Raw genomic sequence first — 19,873 nt, forward strand, 5'->3', positions numbered from 1 at the left:
ATTCGCGAGAGATCGTTCTGACGTGACCTGTAAGGGGATGTCCTCAGATCTTTGTTTGGCGGTAGCAATGGATGCCATCTGTGGGTGGTGGTTACATTTATTGACCAATGGATGCCACCTGTGGGTGGTGGTTACATTTATTGACCAATGGATGCCACCTGTGGGTGGTGGATACATTTATTGACCAATGGATGCCCCTGTTGGTGGTGGTTACATTTATTGACCAGTGGATGCCACCTGTGGGTGGTGGTTACATTTATTGACCAATGGATGCCACCTGTGGGTGGTGGTTACATTTATTGACCAGTGGATGCCACCTGTGGGTGGTGGTTACATTTATTGACCAATGGATGCCACCTGTGGGTGGTGGATACATTTATTGACCAATGTATGCCACCTGTGGGTGGTGGATACATTTATTGACCAATGGATGCCACCTGTGGGTGGTGGATACATTTATTGACCAATGGATGCCACCTGTGGGTGGTGGATACATTTATTGACCAATGGATGCCACCTGTGGGTGGTGGATACATTTATTGACCAATGGATGCCACCTGTGGGTGGTGGATACATTTATTGACCAATGGATGCCACCTGTGGGTGGTGGATACATTTATTGACCAATGGATGCCACCTGTGGGTGGTGGATACATTTATTGACCAATGTATGCCACCTGTGGGTGGTGGATACATTTATTGACCAATGGATGCCACCTGTGGGTGGTGGATACATTTATTGACCAATGGATGCCACCTGTGGGTGGTGGTAGATGAAATGTAGGTTAACTATGTATACTTGACTGTTTTCAGTTTATGACCTCCTCACGGGGAAGATTGTTCGTAAGCTGGAGGGCCACAGAGCGTGTGTGCGAGATGTATCCTGGCACCCATATGAGAACATCATCATGAGCACATCAGTGAGTAACAGTGGTATCATCATCATCATCATCATCATCATCATCATCATCATCATTGTGATAATGATGACAAGCATTAATGTTACATTATTATTACACATAGGAGTGAAACATTTGTGAACCAATTTGGAATGAAATGCTTGATGGTCGGTGTCTAGTGAGCACCACCCTTTAGGCACATGACTTTGTAATACAGTCAAGCCCACTGAACAAGTTGATAATGTGTGTGACATCTGTATGAACCCTGCATTTCTTCTTGTCTTCCAGTGGGATGGGACGGTGGCCAAGTGGGACTACCTTAGCACAGATGCCATGGATCTCCAGGATGATGAGGAATGCTGTAATTTCCAGGACTCCAAACCATCACGAGCTCGGCGCAGTAGCCGACTTCGAGCCAAGGCACAACGAGAGACACAATATAGGGATCTCCTGTCATAGTGCCAGTGTCGCCATGGCAACAAGAAGTCTTAACTCGAATGATACACGGCTGGCTGGTATGGCAAGAGTATGACCTTCAATATGACAGTGTCACAAGGGCCTGATATGAAGGATATTGGAGATTTACGACCGTTGAAATTCCCATAGTGTACATAAACTTAGGGTAGTTGTTGTGTTCAGATCATTGGCAGAACAGAACGCCAGTGGTTGGCTAACCTGTTATTTGCCTTGTTAGCATGATGATGATTTTGATTTTGTGGATTGGTTGATATATCCATGTCTAAGTTTAAGGTATTAACAAGGTGAAAACAGTTTTACAACATAGTTGTTTGTACTAAAAGTGTCAGACTGGCTTTAATTTGACACTTGAAAATGTCTGAACAATCTCATTAGGACCAGATCTTCAGCCTCGGTACGGCTACACAGAGATCTGAGGACATCCCATTACAGGTCACGTCAGAACGACCTATCCCGAACTTTGACCAACCAATGAAATGAGTAGCAAGAAGTCAACATTATCCAACAACCAATGAAATGACTAACAAGAAGTCATCATTAGCCAATCAGAAAGCAGCTTTCTCTAGCTTTACAGCACTAGTATCAAACTGGCAATTTCCTTTCCAGCCTACGCTTTGAAAACTATTTTGACAATGTTCTGCATTCAGAATTTGAAAACTGAACAAAAGAAAGTTGACTTTTATAGATTTATGGTATTACTTTACAAGAATTATTGAAAATCTCTTCCATTTCAAATGTTTATCCCATTGAAGCAATAGATAGACAATGATTTTAACGGATTCAGTCGTGCAGCCCATAGCTGTCATTCAGAATGATAACCTTTTCGAGGTTGCATGATTAGAAAACACATTCTGACTGTCACTTTCCAAACTGGTAAGTTTTGACTGGTCAGATAAAAGTTCATTCTGATGTGACCCGCAATGTGATGTCCTCGGATTTGAATGAGATTGATGTCTGACTTGCTTTCATTTGACACTGTTCTTGACATTTGTGTCTGATCAACCAGACTTCTTGTGGTCTGCTTGACATAAAAGACTTTCTGTAGGTTTTAGATGATGTATCAGTGATTGAATAGGGCATCCATTGCACATGTGATATAGGAAGCACATGGTGTGCCCAGAGATGAAGATACAGACATCGTGATGATGTGATGTGGAATCACTAAACCTCTTCCTAGGTTTGAACCAGGAACATTGTTCTTCCTTGGCTGTGAAAGTATCGGAACACACAAGTGTGTTTGTCTTGCCCAATATCAATACCTGTGAATGATGTATGAATACCTTCAAATGGGATAGTAGATATGCTTTGTGAATTGACTGTACAAAGACTATTGATGTGTGTGGTTTTGAGAAAATTACCCTGTGTTTTAGTGCATTTTCCTAGGTTTAAAACAAATATCGAACACAGTCGCCACAAAGTAAAAAATATGGACTCCTACCTTAAATGTTTGCTTCACTAACTGTAATACTAAACACTAATTGGTAGTGAAAATTAGGAGTGAAAACATAAATATTTACAACCACTGCCCCATATTTTGACACTGCCAACTGTAAAGTGTCAGTGTGCCAGGTTTTTGGCCATCCTGACCATGAAAAAAGATGGCCTCCTCACCACAGAAAAGAGCACATGAAATATTGTTATATATATCAGATCGTAGCATGGTATCGTGACACATATCGAATCTCACAGTTGGTGTATCGTCCATGCCCTACTATTTTCCCAGAGATTTAACCCAATACATTAACAAAGTTATCATGGTTGCATGTAAGTGAACCTTGTCAGATATGACCCCAGCTTCCTATGCTTAACCTTTGATTCCTTAGCAACTAAATGAAATGACAGGTCAGGTTCTGTTACCGACGTCCCCTGGTGGCATGGATCTTTGCTCATAATATCAACCACTGGTTTGTCTGGTCCAGACTTTACAAGTTGTCGTCATATAGCGAGAATATTGCTGATTGTGGTGTTTACAACAAAGAAACTAAACAAACAAACAAACAAGCAAAAAATTGGTAACAATCTCAGTGGCAATTCCAACCTATAAACAATGACTTGTGTCAGGCTCAAGGGAGCTTGATATTGCTTATTGTTGACAAGGTGATGTTCTGGAGTTGTCAGCATTGGCTTCCTAGTGTGTAGTCTGCTCAATCTCATTAAAATCAGATCTAAGTTCTCGCTGCCGCTAAACAAAGATCTGAGGACATACCATTACGGGTCACATCAGAACGCCCTTTCGCGAACTTTGACTGACCAATGGAATGACCAATCAGAAGGAAGCTTTCTCGTGCTTTATGGCACATGTTTCAACCTGGCGACTTCCATTTCAGACTACGCTTGAAAAATATGTTGACACAGTTCTCGATTAAAATTTTGAAAACTGAACAAACGAACATTCCGGAATGTCTAATATATGGTTGGGATTGTATGGCAGTGCTTCCCATGCACTGTGCAACACCTCCTCCGTTCAAATGTTTATCCTTCGGAAGCGAGATACAGACTATAATTTTAACGGAATCAGTCGTACGGGCCGTAACTGTCGTTCGGAATACCCTGTGTTAACGTTTTTGAGGTTGCATGATTTGGAAACACATTCCGACTGTCACTTTCACGATCTGGTAAGCGATGCTTTGATTGGTTGGATCAGAGGTCGTTCTGACATGACCCATTATGGGATGTCCTCAGATCTTTGTTTAGCAATAGCGAGAACTATCTGTGTTAACATACCCTGTGTTAACGTTTTCAAGGTTGCAGGATTTGGAAACACATTCCGACTGTCACTTTCATGATCTGGTAAGCGATGCTTTGATTCGTTGGATCAAAGATCGTTCTGACATGACCTGTTATGGGATGTCCTCAGATCTTTGTTTAGCGATAGCGAGAACTAAGATCTCATTTTAATGAGATTGGTAGTCTGCTGTATTGAAGAATTGTTCTCCCTCAGTGTTAGAGAGAGAACAGTTTGCTGATCTGGCATAATGCTGGGACATGTTGACGTTGTGCCAGCGTGACAACCATTATAACTGTTAAGCCACAGGACGATAGGGCAAAGTTACTTTATGACTCGATCAATCTTTGCAGTTATCTTGATATTTCACCTCTGTATGAAATGGCTAAATGAAAGTTCGGAACTCGGACAAATAAAATAAAGGATTTTTAGGTGGCAAACTTTTGAATTTAAAAAAAAAATACTTTTAAGATTTGTGTGTCACACAGTGTAGATAAGAAGGGTAAATATGTATATTTCACGCTGTCTGGATCTAGCCTATGATTCTTTGTGTCAGAAATTACACAGTTCAGAAAGAGAAAACTTTGAGAGGTTGTTAGGCACAGAATTTAACTGAAAATTTGAATTTACGAAGAAAAAATGAAAAAGAGACTAAAATAAATTTCTCTTAAACACTTTTTACATTGTTTCCCTAGATCACAGTACACAGCCATTGTATCTGGTTATAGTTTCAGTCTTTCACACCAGTGATATGAACTTTCAGACAACTCTAGAAGGTTGTTGTTAGAAGTAAACTTTCAAATTTGATTTAACAGCTTTCTTCAAAAGAAAATCTTTACAATGTCAAGTGAGAAAGTGTTTCTGTTTCCGAGAAGAATCAAATGTTATTTTCATTATAAACTAATACCTGTACATAATGTAACATATACATGTAGATGTTTTTATTCTGTACAGTGGTGAGGACTTTGTATACAGATGAGAGTATGAGTCATGTGGCTGTAGTGGGCTGTATCATCTTCCCCAGGCAAGGGAGTTAATTGACTTTAAAAGTCCAGTTTTCATCATTGCTGAACTATGGTTGGAATTTTGGCTGGACTAACGAGCATATGCATAGTCCAATCAACATTGCGTACCAAAATCAACATCCGATTCGTGAACTGCCTTGCAGATTTTGGTCAATTGCAGGATTTGCTAAGCATGTGTACCGTCAACTCGGCGTCAACAGATATTTTCCAAATCTTTTCATCTTTTTAATCAAGGTGCTCGTGTGATTTGTCGTGCTTTGCAAAGTAAAATCTGTTTTATTGCATTAAGATTTTGATTATCGATCCGATCATCTTGACTGGGCACCACCATTTTGTTTGAGGCAAATACAAGTGATATGAGAAGTGGAATCTTATTGGTCAATGGAAGTGACATAACTCAACCTAATGAGCCCAGAAATTCCAGCCCAGTTCGTCAAGGGTTGAAACTGGTCTTTTACGGTCAGTTAACTACCTTGCCTCGGTAACATGTATTATTTACAGTTAAACTTAGTTATGTTGAACCCTGTTCCCTTGAATGTACAGATATCTCCAACCTATTCTCCTGTCCTGACCGCCTTACAATACAAATGCATATATATTTGCCTGCATATATTGAATTCTTGTTCCTTGGACTGTACTATAGAATTTTGTACCTTTATCTTGAAATTGGCATTTGCCACATTAACAGTTAAGAGAAGCGCAAGTTTATCTAATACCTTTCCTCACACGTCTTACATCGCTGTAAAAGTACTGTGCACTTTAAGTGAGTGAGTGAGTGAGTTTGGTTTGACGCCGCTTTTAGCAATATTCCAGCAATATCACGGCGGGGGACACCAGAAATGGGCTTCAAACATCGTACCCATGTCGGTATTCGAAACCGGGTCTTCGGCGTGACAAGCGAACGCTTTAACCACAAGGTTACCCGACCGCCCCTATGCACTTTAAACCAGTTGTACCGATTATGTTCTTATCTTGTAATGGTATTCTTTATTGAGAACTAATACATTGCGAGGAGACATGAGTTAATACATGGCGGCACTTCCATGCGCTAATGAAGGTCAGATTAAAGGACTCCAAGCTGCGATACGTTACTCACAATATCCAAGCTGTGAATTAACAAGCTTGAGGCGATATTGGTGAGATAAGGTGCATGTACACTGTACATAATTTGTGACAATTGTTATTAATCATTTCAGTTTGATGTGTTGTGCTCTTAATTTCTTGACTGCAATCATATTGCTGTGGTATCAATAATTCTGTTACTAGTTCATGCCTTGTTTTGTCAAATGTCCGAACATCTTAAAGTTAGAGCACAGTAGTTTCGAGATAACAGGGTTCAACTGTATGTGTTGGATCATAGGTCTCCCAGCCTATTTTCAACTATACTGAACAAAATAGTTACCGATCATGAATATGTTTGGGGATATTTTTTTCCCATGAAGACTGAGCACACAATTTCATTAACATATCCCTCAAACTATTAATTTTTTTTGTTCAGTATATTTTGCTATATTTTCATAATGGATTATTTTTTCCAATTTCACAGTCATTTTTTCTGCTGACTCTTCACACACAAATATATTTTGAGATTATGTTGATCCTCAGTGTTTTTAGAAGAAATTTCATTGACAATTATCGGATGCTATATTTGACATTTACAAAAGTTGAGCTAACAGAAAAGCTGACATGTTGCACACTAAGAGAGTTGGAAAAATCAAATTTCCTAAATTAAGGCTGATGTTACTTTTTGGGGGATGGGGCCTTCGTCTGATGTTTGATTTTTGCAGCAAAAACTTGTGATGCTGAAGAGTGGTATGCAGGATTTGGGGGTCTGTTTTGCGACTATTTGGGCAGTGTGGTATGCGGGACCCAAATAAAATCTTATTTGGTATGAAGAATCATTTGAAAGAAAACAGATTTCTGTGCGTAATAAAATTCCTTTATATATTATATTTTTTCGATTACATTTTTAGTAATTTAACTACAAATCCCACCCTTTGAGGCCCCTACCAATTTGTTCTATAGGTTTTCGTCTGTGACTGACATTCTGCCTTTGTGAAGTGAATTCGGACATGTGGTTTTGAGATTTCTGTTAAGTAGTATTCGGGATTCAGGGGTGAGTAAATGAGACTCAGACTGAAAAATTAGATGGTATTCAGGATTCAGGGCATGATAACAGCTTGAATGTACTTTGGCTTGCTATATACTGCTGCACAATTGACACAGAACAAATATGTCATTATGAATTCACAACATGCAGAGATTTTTTTTGGGCAAATATTTTTGTGTTGCAATATTCAAGTAGTCTTGTGAACTTGTTAACTCGACATGCAAGCATAGTCGATTGTGATGTGACAAGCAGTTGATGTCACATCAGTCTTGATGACGTCATGATGTCCTGCCAGCTAGCTTGTATGTGTTTTGAGGCAAGTTTTAGTGATGCCTGCTGGTTAGGAAAGCAGGCATCACTGTCAGGAAGCAGCCCAGTGCTATGTCCAGTGTGTATTGATTTCTTGTACAGAGACACTGGCAGCTGAACATATTCTAGAAATAAATCTGGGTATTCAAGTGTAAACAAATAAAAAAATTGAAAATAAAATATATACATGCATAATTTGATGTTCATTTATGTAATGTGTTGAGTTATGATTTTTGTGATTAATATGCAGTGAAATTCTCTTCGTCCTGACCCTGTTAATCTGGACACTTTGCCTTCCGGATGAATATCTTTTGGACCTTCTACATTTATTCAATGGACAATCTCCTCCGCCTCCTTCTTCTTGTTCTTGTCCTTCTTCCTCTTCTTCCTGGGGTGGTGGTTTAGCCTAGTTGGTAAAGCGTTCGCTCGTCACGCCGAAGACCCAGGTTTTGATTAGCCACATGGGCAAAATGTGTGAAGCCCATTTCTGGTGTCCCCCCGCCGTGATATTGCTGGAATATTGCTAAAAGCGGCGTAAAACCATACTCATACACTCACTCTTCTTCTCCCTCCTCTTCTTCTTCTTCTTCTTCTTCTTCTTCCTCTTCTTCTAACTTAATCCAGGAAGTATTTAATCTGGACAATTTAACTAGGCATACAGATTAACAGTGGTTCTGCGTATTAATTAAAAAAATTACTGATGGGCTGGGGTTTGTGTATTCATACCAAGTAAAGAAGTCAGGCGCCCTAGATTCCAAGTTGCACTTCCAAGCCCATCCTGCTAAAAACCATGCCAAACGGAACCCCTGATGGTGATCTGCTTGTTGGGGATGATTGATGACTCTCCTAGACGCCATTCCTGCTGCTCTTAAGTGGTTCCTCAAGGTTCTGGTGGACAGACATCCATTGGGTAGTCATTGTGGCTTCAGGATGTGACTCATTGCTGATGACTGTCATCTTAATAATTGAATCAGTGCCCTGACATTAGGATGTGACAGGAGGTCGTCTTGACCATGGATGGTCCTTCACAGCGTTTGTTTGACCATTTGTTTGTTCTCTCCAATGGGCTGCTTACTGTGTAATGGTGTGAGCTGGGTTTGAGGCTACTTTTGTTGACAGTATACCAGTTATATCACAAAGTGGCGAATCCAGCTGTGGATAGGATGATATTTGGGCTGGGGCTGGGGGTGGTTGTGTAGTTTCTCTGTGTGTGTGTTTGTGGCCCCCCACCCACTTTTATAGGAATATAGGAATGGGTGCTGTCCATCCATCCTTCAGTCTTTCTGTTTCATTTCTGGAGCAGAACTAAAAAAAACATGAGGGATATTTTAATCAAACTTGACACATAGATAGGTCAAGTGGTAAACTGGTGCCTTTTGATAGTTTGGAATTTTTGAAAAGTTTACTTTATGAGTTTTCATGGCAACGACTTTGGTTGTATCTGGAGCAGATCTTGAAAACCAAACCAAACTTGGCACATAGATTGGTCTAGTGATAAACTGGTGCCATTTGATAGTTTTTTTTCTCCAAAAATTAGTTTCCTTAGCAACAGCTTTGAAAAAGTGCTCGTTTCGGAGCATATCTTGAAAAATGTTCAATATTTCTTCACAAAACTTGGCACCTGGTGCCTTTTAATAGTTTGGAATTGTTAAAGAATGTTTCCTTCGCAAGAACCTTTATAGGGGCTAATGCCTTGCACACATCTGAACATGTCATAGTGGGATATGAGCATTTCATGCTTGCTTAAATGTTTTGTTTGTTGTTTTACACCGCACTCAGCAATATTCCAGCTATATGACGGTGGTCTGTAAGAAATCAAGTCTGGACCAGACAATCCAGTGATTGACATCATGAACAACAAAACAGATACTTTCGATGAAACAACATTCTTGTCACAATCCTCATTGTCATTACAGTTAGAATTAATGGTGACGTTATTTCATTTGCCAACTTTTTTCCAAGCGTCAGTCAGCCGAGGAGTGGACAGCCTCCATGGTCTAGTGAATGGAGTCTCTGACTGGAGAGCTGAAAGTCATGCGTTCGATCCCGGCCGTGTCATACCATAGTTCTTTGAAAGATGGTTCTTTTTCTTACCCTTCACATCATAAGGCATTAAGGGGCTAAAACAAGGACTAGTCGGCTCAGAGTCAATATACTGTGTCAGTGGGGTATTATGTGAAACTGCGGCATGGTTTCTCGGTGGGCTAGCACTATAAAATCGGCATTAGTCTGGACTAGTTCAAGCAGCCACACATATACACATGCATGCAAATCGATATAGTGCAATCATCTTGAACGCCATATGAAGCCTCATTTCACCTCACCTCACCTCAGCCGGGGAATGTTAATGTTGTCTTTTCTCATGCTGACATGCCATGATATAACAGAAATACTGTTGAAGTAGCCATTTGTTCATGTCCTTATGCTGTTTCGTGTTTGTATGATCTTTGGTTTCTCAGCACCATTCCTGTGCTCGCTGTTTTTTCCTGAGTTTATTCCCAATATTGTACATTTCTGTGATCTGTATCACCTTCGACTTTCCTCCATATTAAGTCAGTTGAAATTGCTTAGTTTTTCATGACACATGCTCTTGTTTGTGGACTGAGAAAGAAAGTTTAAATTGAAAATATATTAAGTTAGCGCTTTTATATATAAAAATGAATCGTACTGGCGCTTAGTCTGCACCAAAAGAATACCTCCACATGGTGTTATATTTTTAAAATGTCTTGATTTAAAACTTTTTAAAAACTAAAACTATCTTTCACACAATACACAACTGCTAGGTCAGCTTAATGTGGGAGGAAAGTGATGCAGGTCTCAGACATTTACCACATCGGTGAAACCCACAAGCACGGGTATGGTGCTGACAAACCTAGAAACATAATCGGGGCTAACCGTGATTCGAACCCACAATCATAGGTTTCTGGCGTGCCCAAGGGACACAACTCTGCACAGAGAATCGCGGTGCCTTAGACGACTGGGCCACCCGTGCCCCCACTCAAAAACTATGACAAGAATTAGGGAGGGTCATTATTTTCAGTACATATGTGCATCAAAAACCTCCCACCCCTTTAGTTTCTGCGTGCCTGGGCATCGACACTCAAAAAGGGAGCACCGTCCACGGAATATTTGTTTACTGTGTTGGTTTACAGTTGTACAAATCAAACTTTCAGAATGGAGGTGGTAAAGAAATCAGCGAACGAGTATGGTTTAACACCGCTTTTAGCAATATTCCAGCATTATCACGACAGGGGACACCAGAAATGGGCTTCACACATTGTACCCATGTGGTTAACCGAACCAGGGCGAAAACGATCTGACTTTGTGCCATCGTGTCCAGTCAATGTGTATCTTTGTCCTTACAGTCAACCACTGGTTTGCCATGCCCGGCCTACAGCCAGACTAAATTCTCACTAGCCTAAAACAACATTCCCTCGTTCACAGCATAACTTCTTAAAACAATGTAAGTGAAAACAAGAGGTTTACTTTGACAAAATAACTTATTTATTGCATCATAACTGGCTTTGAGTCTAGTCACTGTAATAGGTCGTCATTTGAGGTTGTTGTACTTTACACAGCGGGAGCAGTGCGTCCGTTCAATGTGTCGTTAATGAAGGTAAGACATTGAGAGATATCAGCGAAACTTGAGGCCGATGCTGCGTTGCAGTTGTCGATGAGAGCAGTGCCCTGGAGGAACCAGCGTTGGGTGTCGGTGTTGAAGCATGCGAGCCCACCACCATTGTCATTCTGAAAACAAAAAATGTAAATGGAAATAGCCGTATTTTCATCCTGGACACTTCATGGTCCCGTTATATATATGACTAGAATGTTGCTATGGAGAACAACTGATCGCTTAAATGTTCAACATCGTCAATACTTAACGGGTTTGAATACACAACGCTTCATCACCTTTCGGTTTCTGATAGGCTTATGAAATAAGGCGACGTGTGCGAACCCTACCATTGCCAGACGCCATAGCAATGTGTAGGTTTATCCAACAAATATTCGATACACACATGGTAACCATCTAATACACAAATGATCCAGACACCAAACAATCAACATATTTGCCGAGGACCTATATTCTTACCCGGAAATATCATTGGTGTGACACTTAAGGTGCGTGAGTGATTGAGTTTTGTTTAACACCGCTTTGAACGTATTCCAGTTATATCAGTGCATTTCAGATTGATGTGGGCGGAAAGTCCAAAGTGATGCAGGACCACTGGGGGAAACCCTAGGGCACGGGTATGGTGCTGACAAACCTAGAAACATAATCAGGGCGAACCGGGATTTCAGGCACCCCTTTGGGACGCAGCTCTGCTACCGTGCCCCGTAACAATCACATGGTACGAGGCTGATATATTGGTCTTGGCGAGTGGTCGCTTACAATGCATGGGACTCCACCGGTCTCCGACTTGGCACAGAGACCCCCGTTTGCAGGGAGGGCTTTTCCCATGGCCTCCAGCACAGCACACGCAGCAGGGGGTAGAGCGGTCATGCGGATAATGTCGGTCTGGTTGTTCCGTGTTGGCTCTGAACCGGTTACTAGAAAAGAAATAACGACATCTCTTAATAAATACAAGGACAGAAATATGAAATGAATATGTGCAGCTACATACATTGGAAGTCTCAACTTGTTCGAAAAGCAATCAAGTATTTCAAGGCACATCGCGACAGGGTACACTAGAAATGGGCTTTACTCTTTCTACCCTTGAGAATCGAAACGGTGCGTTCGTTGGGACGAGCGCTGTAACCATTCGGCTACCCCACCACTTCGTATAGCTGAGAGCTGGTCTGTTCTATTTACACTCGAACACCATCGATCAACCGGTACCAATAATTGTATCTTATCCACAGGCATCACCGATTGATTCATGAGTGACCAGAACTCCCTCCTCACTGAAGTCAGACCACCTCCGTAGTCAAATGGTAGAGCGTCCGCCCGGAGAGTGGAAGGTCAGGGGTTCGATCTCCAGTCGCATCATACCAAAAGAATGCCTGTCGCTCGGTCGGCATTACGGGGCTAAAGCAAGGACTGGTCGGCTCGGAGTTAGTATACTCTGTCCCAGTGGGGTATTCATATTAAACTGTGTCATGGTATCTCAGTGGGTTAGCATTTTTAAATCGGCACCAGTCCGGAACTAGTACAAGCAGTCACACACTCATACGTGCATGCAAGTCGCTTACAGTATTTAGATGGTATTTAGATGGTATTTAGGATTCAGGGGAGGAGGGGGTTGGCACCATCAATATTTGAAAGCGGCCAGTAGCACAAAAGCGCTCGATTACCGTCAACATATATCAGGACCTGTTTTAGAAAGCAATCGTAGCCCAGGGTCTTTGATATTCCAGGTGTCCCTTATAGTGGGGCTACTTTGCACAAATATTAATTCATTATTAAGCAGTAAGCAACATTCGGGCTATACGACGGCGGCCTGTCAATATTTGAGCCTGGACTTGATCAACTTGTGATTGGTATTGTGAACAACGCCCCACGTCATCGAGGTACGATGTATCTTCCCGAGACAAGGGACTTATCTGACGATAAAATTGCAGTTCCCACCCTTGCCTCGGGAAGATGGTGACGATGACATGCAGTCAATAAAGTCACCGAACCCGGCCCACGGATCATATATTTTATGACATCAATATGTTGTTAGGGACCTATACTAACCCACTGCAACCACAGACGAATGTGACCAATTTCACGGTAGCATGGCCGGACATCAGCTGTAGTGTAGCGAAGAGACAGCAGGCTGCCCACAAACACTTACATGTTTATGTGCGAAGACCGTTCCCAGTGTGTATACATCCCTGGCTGCCCACAAACACTTACATGTTTCTGTGCGAAGACCGGTCCCAGTGTGTATACATTCCTGGCTGCCCACAAACACTTACATGTTTCTGTGCGAAGACCGTTCCCAGTGTGTATACATTCCTGGCTGCCCACAAACACTTACATGTTTATGTGCGAAGACCGTTCCCAGTGTGTATACATTCCTGGCTGCCCACAAACACTTACATATTTCTGTGCGAAGACCGGTCCCAGTGTGTATACATTCCTGGCTGCCCACAAACACTTACATATTTCTGTGCGAAGACCGGTCCCAGTGTGTATACATTCCTGGCTGCCCACAAACACTTACATATTTCTGTGCGAAGACCGTTCCCAGTGTGTATACATTCCTGGCTGCCCACAAACACTTACACGTTTCTGTGCGAAGACCGTTCCCAGTGTGTATACATTCCTGGCTGCCCACAAACACTTACACGTTTCTGTGCGAAGACCGTTCCCAGTGTGTATACATTCCTGGCTGCCCACAAACACTTACATGTTTCTGTGCGAAGACCGTTCCCAGTGTGTATACATTCCTGGCTGCCCACAAACACTTACATATTTCTGTGCGAAGACCGGTCCCAGTGTGTATACATTCCTGGCTGCCCACAAACACTTACATATTTCTGTGCGAAGACCGGTCCCAGTGTGTATACATTCCTGGCTGCCCACAAACACTTACATATTTCTGTGCGAAGACCGTTCCCAGTGTGTATACATCCCTGGCTGACCACAAACACTTACATGTTTCTGTGCGAAGACCGTTCCCAGTGTGTATACATCCCTTGTAAGTACAGGCAGAGTCAGACGCTGTGGGCAAACATACTTTGTTGACGCACTGGTTCATGACGAACGGTTCGGTCACCTTTATTATCCCACACTGGTTATCTGAAATAATCAGAGAATATGAGGTATCTGGAATGAGTGAGTGATTTGGTTTAAAGCCGTTTACTGCAGGGGAACATCACAAAATGGTTTTAAATGTTTGCCACTTTGGTTAAATCAACGAGCAAGCTTATGGTGGCAAGGTGGGTATTTATTGTCCTAGGTAGGACTTGTCCGGGTGGGAAATGATCTTGGTGGCAATTGTCCGGGTGGCAATTGTCCTGATATACCAAGGATCATAATCAAACGATCAGGACATCCTGTTAAGTGTAAGGGGCGTAATTCTGTATAGCGAATAATAGCGCAATCGACCATTGGGTCATCACAAGTCTGATGAGCTGATCATCATATACTAGGAGCTTAGAGGTGTAGTGGATTGCCACTGAGAATTGTGTCAGTTTGTTGGCATGCCTTCACAGTATTATGGCAAATACCCTGGGTCGATGCCTTATAATAGCTTCGAGTCCAAAGGCACGACACTTACATAGACGTTCAATCAAATTACACCCATGAGCGAGAAACATTCTTTGCTAAGTGATATGAAGGCTGGAGGCGGTGACATCTCTTCCAAACCGAACCTCTTTTCGAAGGGCAACCAGCTACGCACAATGGAATTCTGTTACTGTTGGAAGTGCAACCAGCTACGCACAATGGAATTCTGTAACTGTTGGAAGTGCAACCAGCTACGCACAATGGAATTCTGTAACTGTTGGAAGTGCAACCAGCTACGCACAATGGAATTATGTTACTGTTGGAAGTGCAATCATCTAACTATGTATTTTGAAATTATGTTACTGTTCGAAGTCCAGCTGTTCCACTGTAATTATCAAACGGAGATCTAAGTTCAATGGATAATTAAGGATGGTCCGTTGATAACTTGCCTCTAAATGCTCTGAAGTCGTCAGTGATCGCATTGATGGATGCTAAAAGGGCCGCCTGGTTTCTAATGGTGTACTCGTCCTGGAAGTAAATGGCTTCCGGAATACGGAACTGTTCCCGGGTGGAGCCTGAAGTGGTGGTTTCTGGATAGATGCTGACGTCATTATCTCCAGCTGCGATCAGTACCCTCGCGAGAAGATTCTGCACATCTGTTCCATACCTGGAAAATCAATGAGAAAAATATGAGAACATCATCATGAGCACATCAGTGAGTAACAGTGGTATCATCATCATCATCATCATCATCATCATCATCATCATCATCGTCGTCGTCGTCGTCGTCGTCGTCGTCGTCGTCAAATTATTATTATTATTATTATTATTATTATTATTATTATTATTATTATTATTATAGTCACTAGAATAACTATAGTAAAACTGCAAATATATATTACAGGAACATGCACGTTGGCGATATCATCACATGCAGCTCGTCAATGATAACTGCACCACAGTTGAGGGTGTTGATGGCATTGAGTCCGTAAGGGTTCAAAGGGGGATTTTTGTTGTCCGTGACAAAATGGACATGTGCGTGCCACGGAACACTGCATTCCGAGGCTGGGACTCCGCCAATGATTCTTCCTTCTGGGTAAAACTGACTCTGACCGCAGTCTTGGCCTGTTGGTTGGAACAAAATTAAACACACTTTTGATTAAACGAAATAAACTGAGGCACTCCTGTACCAGCAAATGTAGAAGCATTTCAATATTTTATATATGAGGTAGGAACAAAACAAGAGGGATATTTGAGCAAGTTTTACGCCGCGTTTCTGTGCCTTCCAGGCACGGATTGGGACACCTAGTGAGTGAGTGAGTTGGGTTTAACGCCGCTTTTAACATTATTCCAGTTATATCACGGCGTGTCAGCTTAATGCGGGAGGAAAGCCCGAAGTGACGCAGGTGTCAGACGTTTACCACAAACCTTGAGGGGCGGTCGGGTAGCCTAGTGGTTAAAAGCATTCGCTCGTCACGCTTAAGACCCGGGTTCGATTCCCGACATGGGTACATTGTGTGAAGCCCATTTCTGGTGTCCCCCGCCGTGATATTGCTGGAATATTGCTAATGCGGCGTAAAACCAAACTCACTCACTCACAAACCTTGAAATATAATCGGGGCGAACCGGGATTCGAGCCAACAATAATAGGTTTCTGGCGTGCCGAGGGCGCGCAACTCTGCACAGCGAATTACGCCGCCCAAGACGCCGCCTGAGACCCCTGGGCCACCCGCTATTGACTAAACAGTACGATTCTTGGTAAGTTTTTGTTGTTGTTGTTAAAAATTCTCTTCAGTTTGAAGTATAAAACATCTTATGGTTTTCTAAAGTGTGGTAATAAATAGCAGACTGAGAGAGGGTTCAAGGCAAACACGTAGCCTGTGCAGGTACACATTAACTATATTTAAGTACATACGATTTGAATAAACTCGTGGCTACAATGCGAAAGAGTAGGAATATTTAAGCAATACATTAAATTGAAACGCGGGGAGCCATTGAAAATATTTATCTATGTACTATGTATTTTCTGTGGGACCTTACTATGTTTGTTTGCAACATTCCAGCTGTATGACGGCACTCTAAAAAAAAATCGAGTCTGGACCAGATAATCCAGTTAGTGATATCATGAGCATCGAACCACGCAATTGGGATACATGCATCACCCTGACAACCCGATCCCGTTTGTCGCCTCTTACGACAAGCATGGGTTGCTGAAGACCTATTCTACCCCGGAACTTCACGGGTTGGACCTAACGGGATTGGGTGGTCAGGCTCGCTGACTTGGTTGATGCATGTCATCGATCCCAATTTCGTGGATCGATGCTCATGATATTAATCACTGGATTGTGATTATTTACAGACCGCCGTCATATAGCTGGAATATTGCTGAGTGCAGCGTAAATAACCAACCAACCCAAGTTCGAGTCAAGCGGAGTGTCCTTATAAGGTGATGGTGACCCAACGTGACCATAAGGCGTATCAGTTAATGGAGTCCGAGTTATAGAGGTTCAGACATGGTTCGCTTTAATAAATGATTTAGTATATGAAACAAATCTCTACCTAGAGCCAGGTGCTAAGGACATTTAGTCACGCATGTACTCTAGGTCTTTTCAATGAATAGATTAGGTTAAAATCATGGCAGCATCCCCCAAATATAATGGTTAAATCCCTCCTAGGCAGATCCAAACGAGGGTTTTGGTGGGGGTGTCCAGGGGTCCGGACCCCCTTTTTGAAAACCAAATGTAACCCCATCACCCATACACACTGAGGAGAAAGGATTTTGATATTTTGGACCCCTCCCTTTTAAAAATACCTATGGTGTTGTTAATTGTTTTAGTATTACAGGCTACATGTTGGGGGTATTCGTTATATTTTACTTTCAGAAGTAGATGTTTTATATATTGAAATTGAAACCTCCAGCTATAGGTAGTCCCAATATTCCCGACCCGTGAAGATTCCGGGGTAGAATAGGTCCTCAGCAACCCATGCTTGCCGTAAAAGGCGACTATGCTTGTCATAAGAGGCGTCTAACGGGATCGGGTGGTCAGGCTCGCTGACTTGGTTGATGCATGTCATCGATCCCAAATGCGTGGATCGATGCTCATGATGTCAATCACTGGATTGTCTGGTCCAGACTCGATTATTTCCAGACCGCCGTCATATAGCTGTAATATTGCTGAGTGCGGTGCCATACAACAAACCAACCAACCAACCCAATATTCCCATAACTGACAGAATCCACAGTATCATTTTACTCGTATTATATTTTGACATTGATGTAGCGGACCCGGTTCATAACGGCTACATAATCGCTGAATTATGCCTCGTTTATCAATTCACATACAGTAACTCAAAATATGAAAGACAGAAACCATTTCATAAAAAAATTAATCGCATGAAAAAATTACAATTTTTTTCATTTTCACGACCATCCTGAGTAACAAACAATTTGATGTAAATTCACTTACCCAAAACGGCTCCAAATAGCGCAAGGCAGAGCGTAATGGTGAGAGCGGCCATCTTGTGAGGCTGATGTGGGAATTGACAGCAGCTGCGAAGAAAGGGGACGAGATGACAGGTGAGTTAAGGCAGAACGTGTTGACTTAGCTACACCCCACCCACTGACCAACATACACCGTATTTACATATTCACCACGGCAACCACGCTGCATACATACGTCAACGGTAGCAAACTTCAATTTTAAAGTGCGTGCAGCCGTCTTATAGTTTGAACATTAATATGAATTTTAACGGAACATGAAATGATACTATTGAACCGAACCTCGTGAACAGTCGTACAGGATAGCAGTGCAGCAACTCGTCTTATATCTTTAAACGAACCTGCAAAAGGTTTTCGTCAATCAAGTTCGCCCTTTTGATACATCACAATCTACATACATCTTTTCAATACCGGTACTTGGGCCGATCAAGTTGTTTGCCAAGATGACGGTGCGGGCGTCAGTTGTATGGACGTATATTTCTCATCCTCCCATTTCTAAACGTGACAGACAGCTTTCTGAAGTTAATCATTTACACTACGAGGCTATGGTTTATGATAAATAGGTTTTACCATGGGTGTCATTTTGAAAAGCGTCTAATTTAAAGGGTTGTGCGTAGCATTTGATATAAAGCTGCGCCTATTTACCGAAGGTCTTGCCCGAGTCGTAAGCTATCAAGGACAACCTGGGCAGGAAGCACGCCCTTGATTTAAATGCTGCAAATGTACTGTGTGCCATCACAATTGCTTAGAAATAAGTGAAAGATTCGAAACAAGAATGGTAAAGAATCGTGTCCAATGAGGCATATTAATACAATTTGTTGAATTTATGTTCTCACGTTTTGATAATACCTGTGAAGATCCGGAGTAGAATAGGTCTTCAGCGACCCATTTTTGACATAAAAGGCGACTATGCTTGTCGTAAGAGGCGACTAACGGGATCAGGTGGTCAGGCTCGCTGACTTGGTTAATGCATGTCATTGTATACCAATTGCCTAGATCGATGTTCATGGTGTCAATCACTGGATTGTCTGATCCAAACTCCAGACCGCCGTCATATACATGTAGCTGGAATATTGCTGTATCTGTGATGTATCTGAGTATGTTATCATTGAAGTGAGACCAGCTGCGACCCACAACGGACATGAGTGTGTGTGCACCCAACCCTGACGTGTGATGATTTTACTGTCATACAACTGACTCACCCAACGGATGGGAGGGGCAATGAATTATTATTTTAAGAAAACCATGAGAAACGTCTAGAGCAGAAACTTAAACGAAAATACGTATGCGTGAGTTCACGTGTATGTTAGTCATCCGACACCGTGTTACTTGTTTGAGGATACATGAGGATCAAGAGCAAAGGTAAAGGCGAAAAAGCAAACCGTATCGTCAGTGGATGGTGAAATGAATGTATCCCTTTGTTTGGTGAGTTGGGTGTAACGCTGCTCTGAACAGTATTCATGTTACAAAATAGCCCAACATTGATCCGATCGTTCACGTTTACCACTTGGTGAAATCCATGACTCCATGACTGTGGTGTTGACGAATCAATGTTGGTTGGATTGTTGTTTAACGCCGTTCTCAGCAATATTCCAGCTATATGATGGCGGTCTGTAAATAATCGAGTCTGGACCAGACAATCCAGTGATTAATATCATGAGCATCGATCCACG

The 19,873-nt window shown here is 42.1% G+C and overlaps 2 protein-coding genes across 2 annotated transcripts in view; one reads left to right on the plus strand and one right to left on the minus strand.

The window, feature by feature from the left end:
* LOC139454254 (DDB1- and CUL4-associated factor 11-like) overlaps positions 1 to 5,186 on the plus strand; it is a 34,058-nt gene extending 28,872 nt beyond the window's left edge. Inside the window, exons 16-17 of the mRNA XM_071235865.1 lie at positions 814 to 920; positions 1,188 to 5,186. Coding sequence (XP_071091966.1) covers positions 814 to 920; positions 1,188 to 1,358 — 278 coding nt within the window. The 3' untranslated portion in view covers positions 1,359 to 5,186. The remainder of the gene's footprint in view (positions 1 to 813; positions 921 to 1,187) is intronic.
* Positions 5,187 to 11,026: 5,840 nt separating this feature from the next.
* On the minus strand, positions 11,027 to 18,571 carry LOC139454255 (transmembrane protease serine 11D-like). Its single transcript, XM_071235866.1, has 7 exons — positions 18,483 to 18,571; positions 18,169 to 18,251; positions 15,604 to 15,826; positions 15,151 to 15,368; positions 14,129 to 14,272; positions 11,936 to 12,093; positions 11,027 to 11,292 (listed from the first exon to the last, which is right to left on the minus strand). Exons 2-7 carry the CDS (start codon positions 18,218 to 18,220, stop codon positions 11,116 to 11,118), a joined length of 972 nt encoding a protein of 323 aa, XP_071091967.1. The 5' UTR covers positions 18,221 to 18,251; positions 18,483 to 18,571; the 3' UTR covers positions 11,027 to 11,115.
* Between the last annotated feature and the right edge of the window lie 1,302 nt (positions 18,572 to 19,873).

This window comes from Haliotis cracherodii, unplaced genomic scaffold (assembly GCF_022045235.1).
Source record: "Haliotis cracherodii isolate W230 unplaced genomic scaffold, xgHalCrac1.p SCAF_10, whole genome shotgun sequence".
Classification (NCBI taxonomy): Eukaryota; Metazoa; Mollusca; class Gastropoda; order Lepetellida; family Haliotidae; genus Haliotis; species Haliotis cracherodii.

What these genes read in the sequence shown, in the direction of transcription:
- LOC139454255 (XM_071235866.1), bottom strand. Translation starts at nt 18,220, where the DNA reads ATGGCCGCTCTCACCATTACGCTCTGCCTTGCGCTATTTGGAGCCGTT. An exon ending in CGGTCTTCGCACAGAAACAT is followed by an intron (nt 12,094 to 14,128) that starts GTAAGTGTTTGT and finishes TTTCTTTTCTAG; the next exon opens with TAACCGGTTCAGAGCCAACA. An exon ending in CCGGTGGAGTCCCATGCATT is followed by an intron (nt 11,293 to 11,935) that starts GTAAGCGACCAC and finishes TTTTGTTTTCAG; the next exon opens with AATGACAATGGTGGTGGGCT.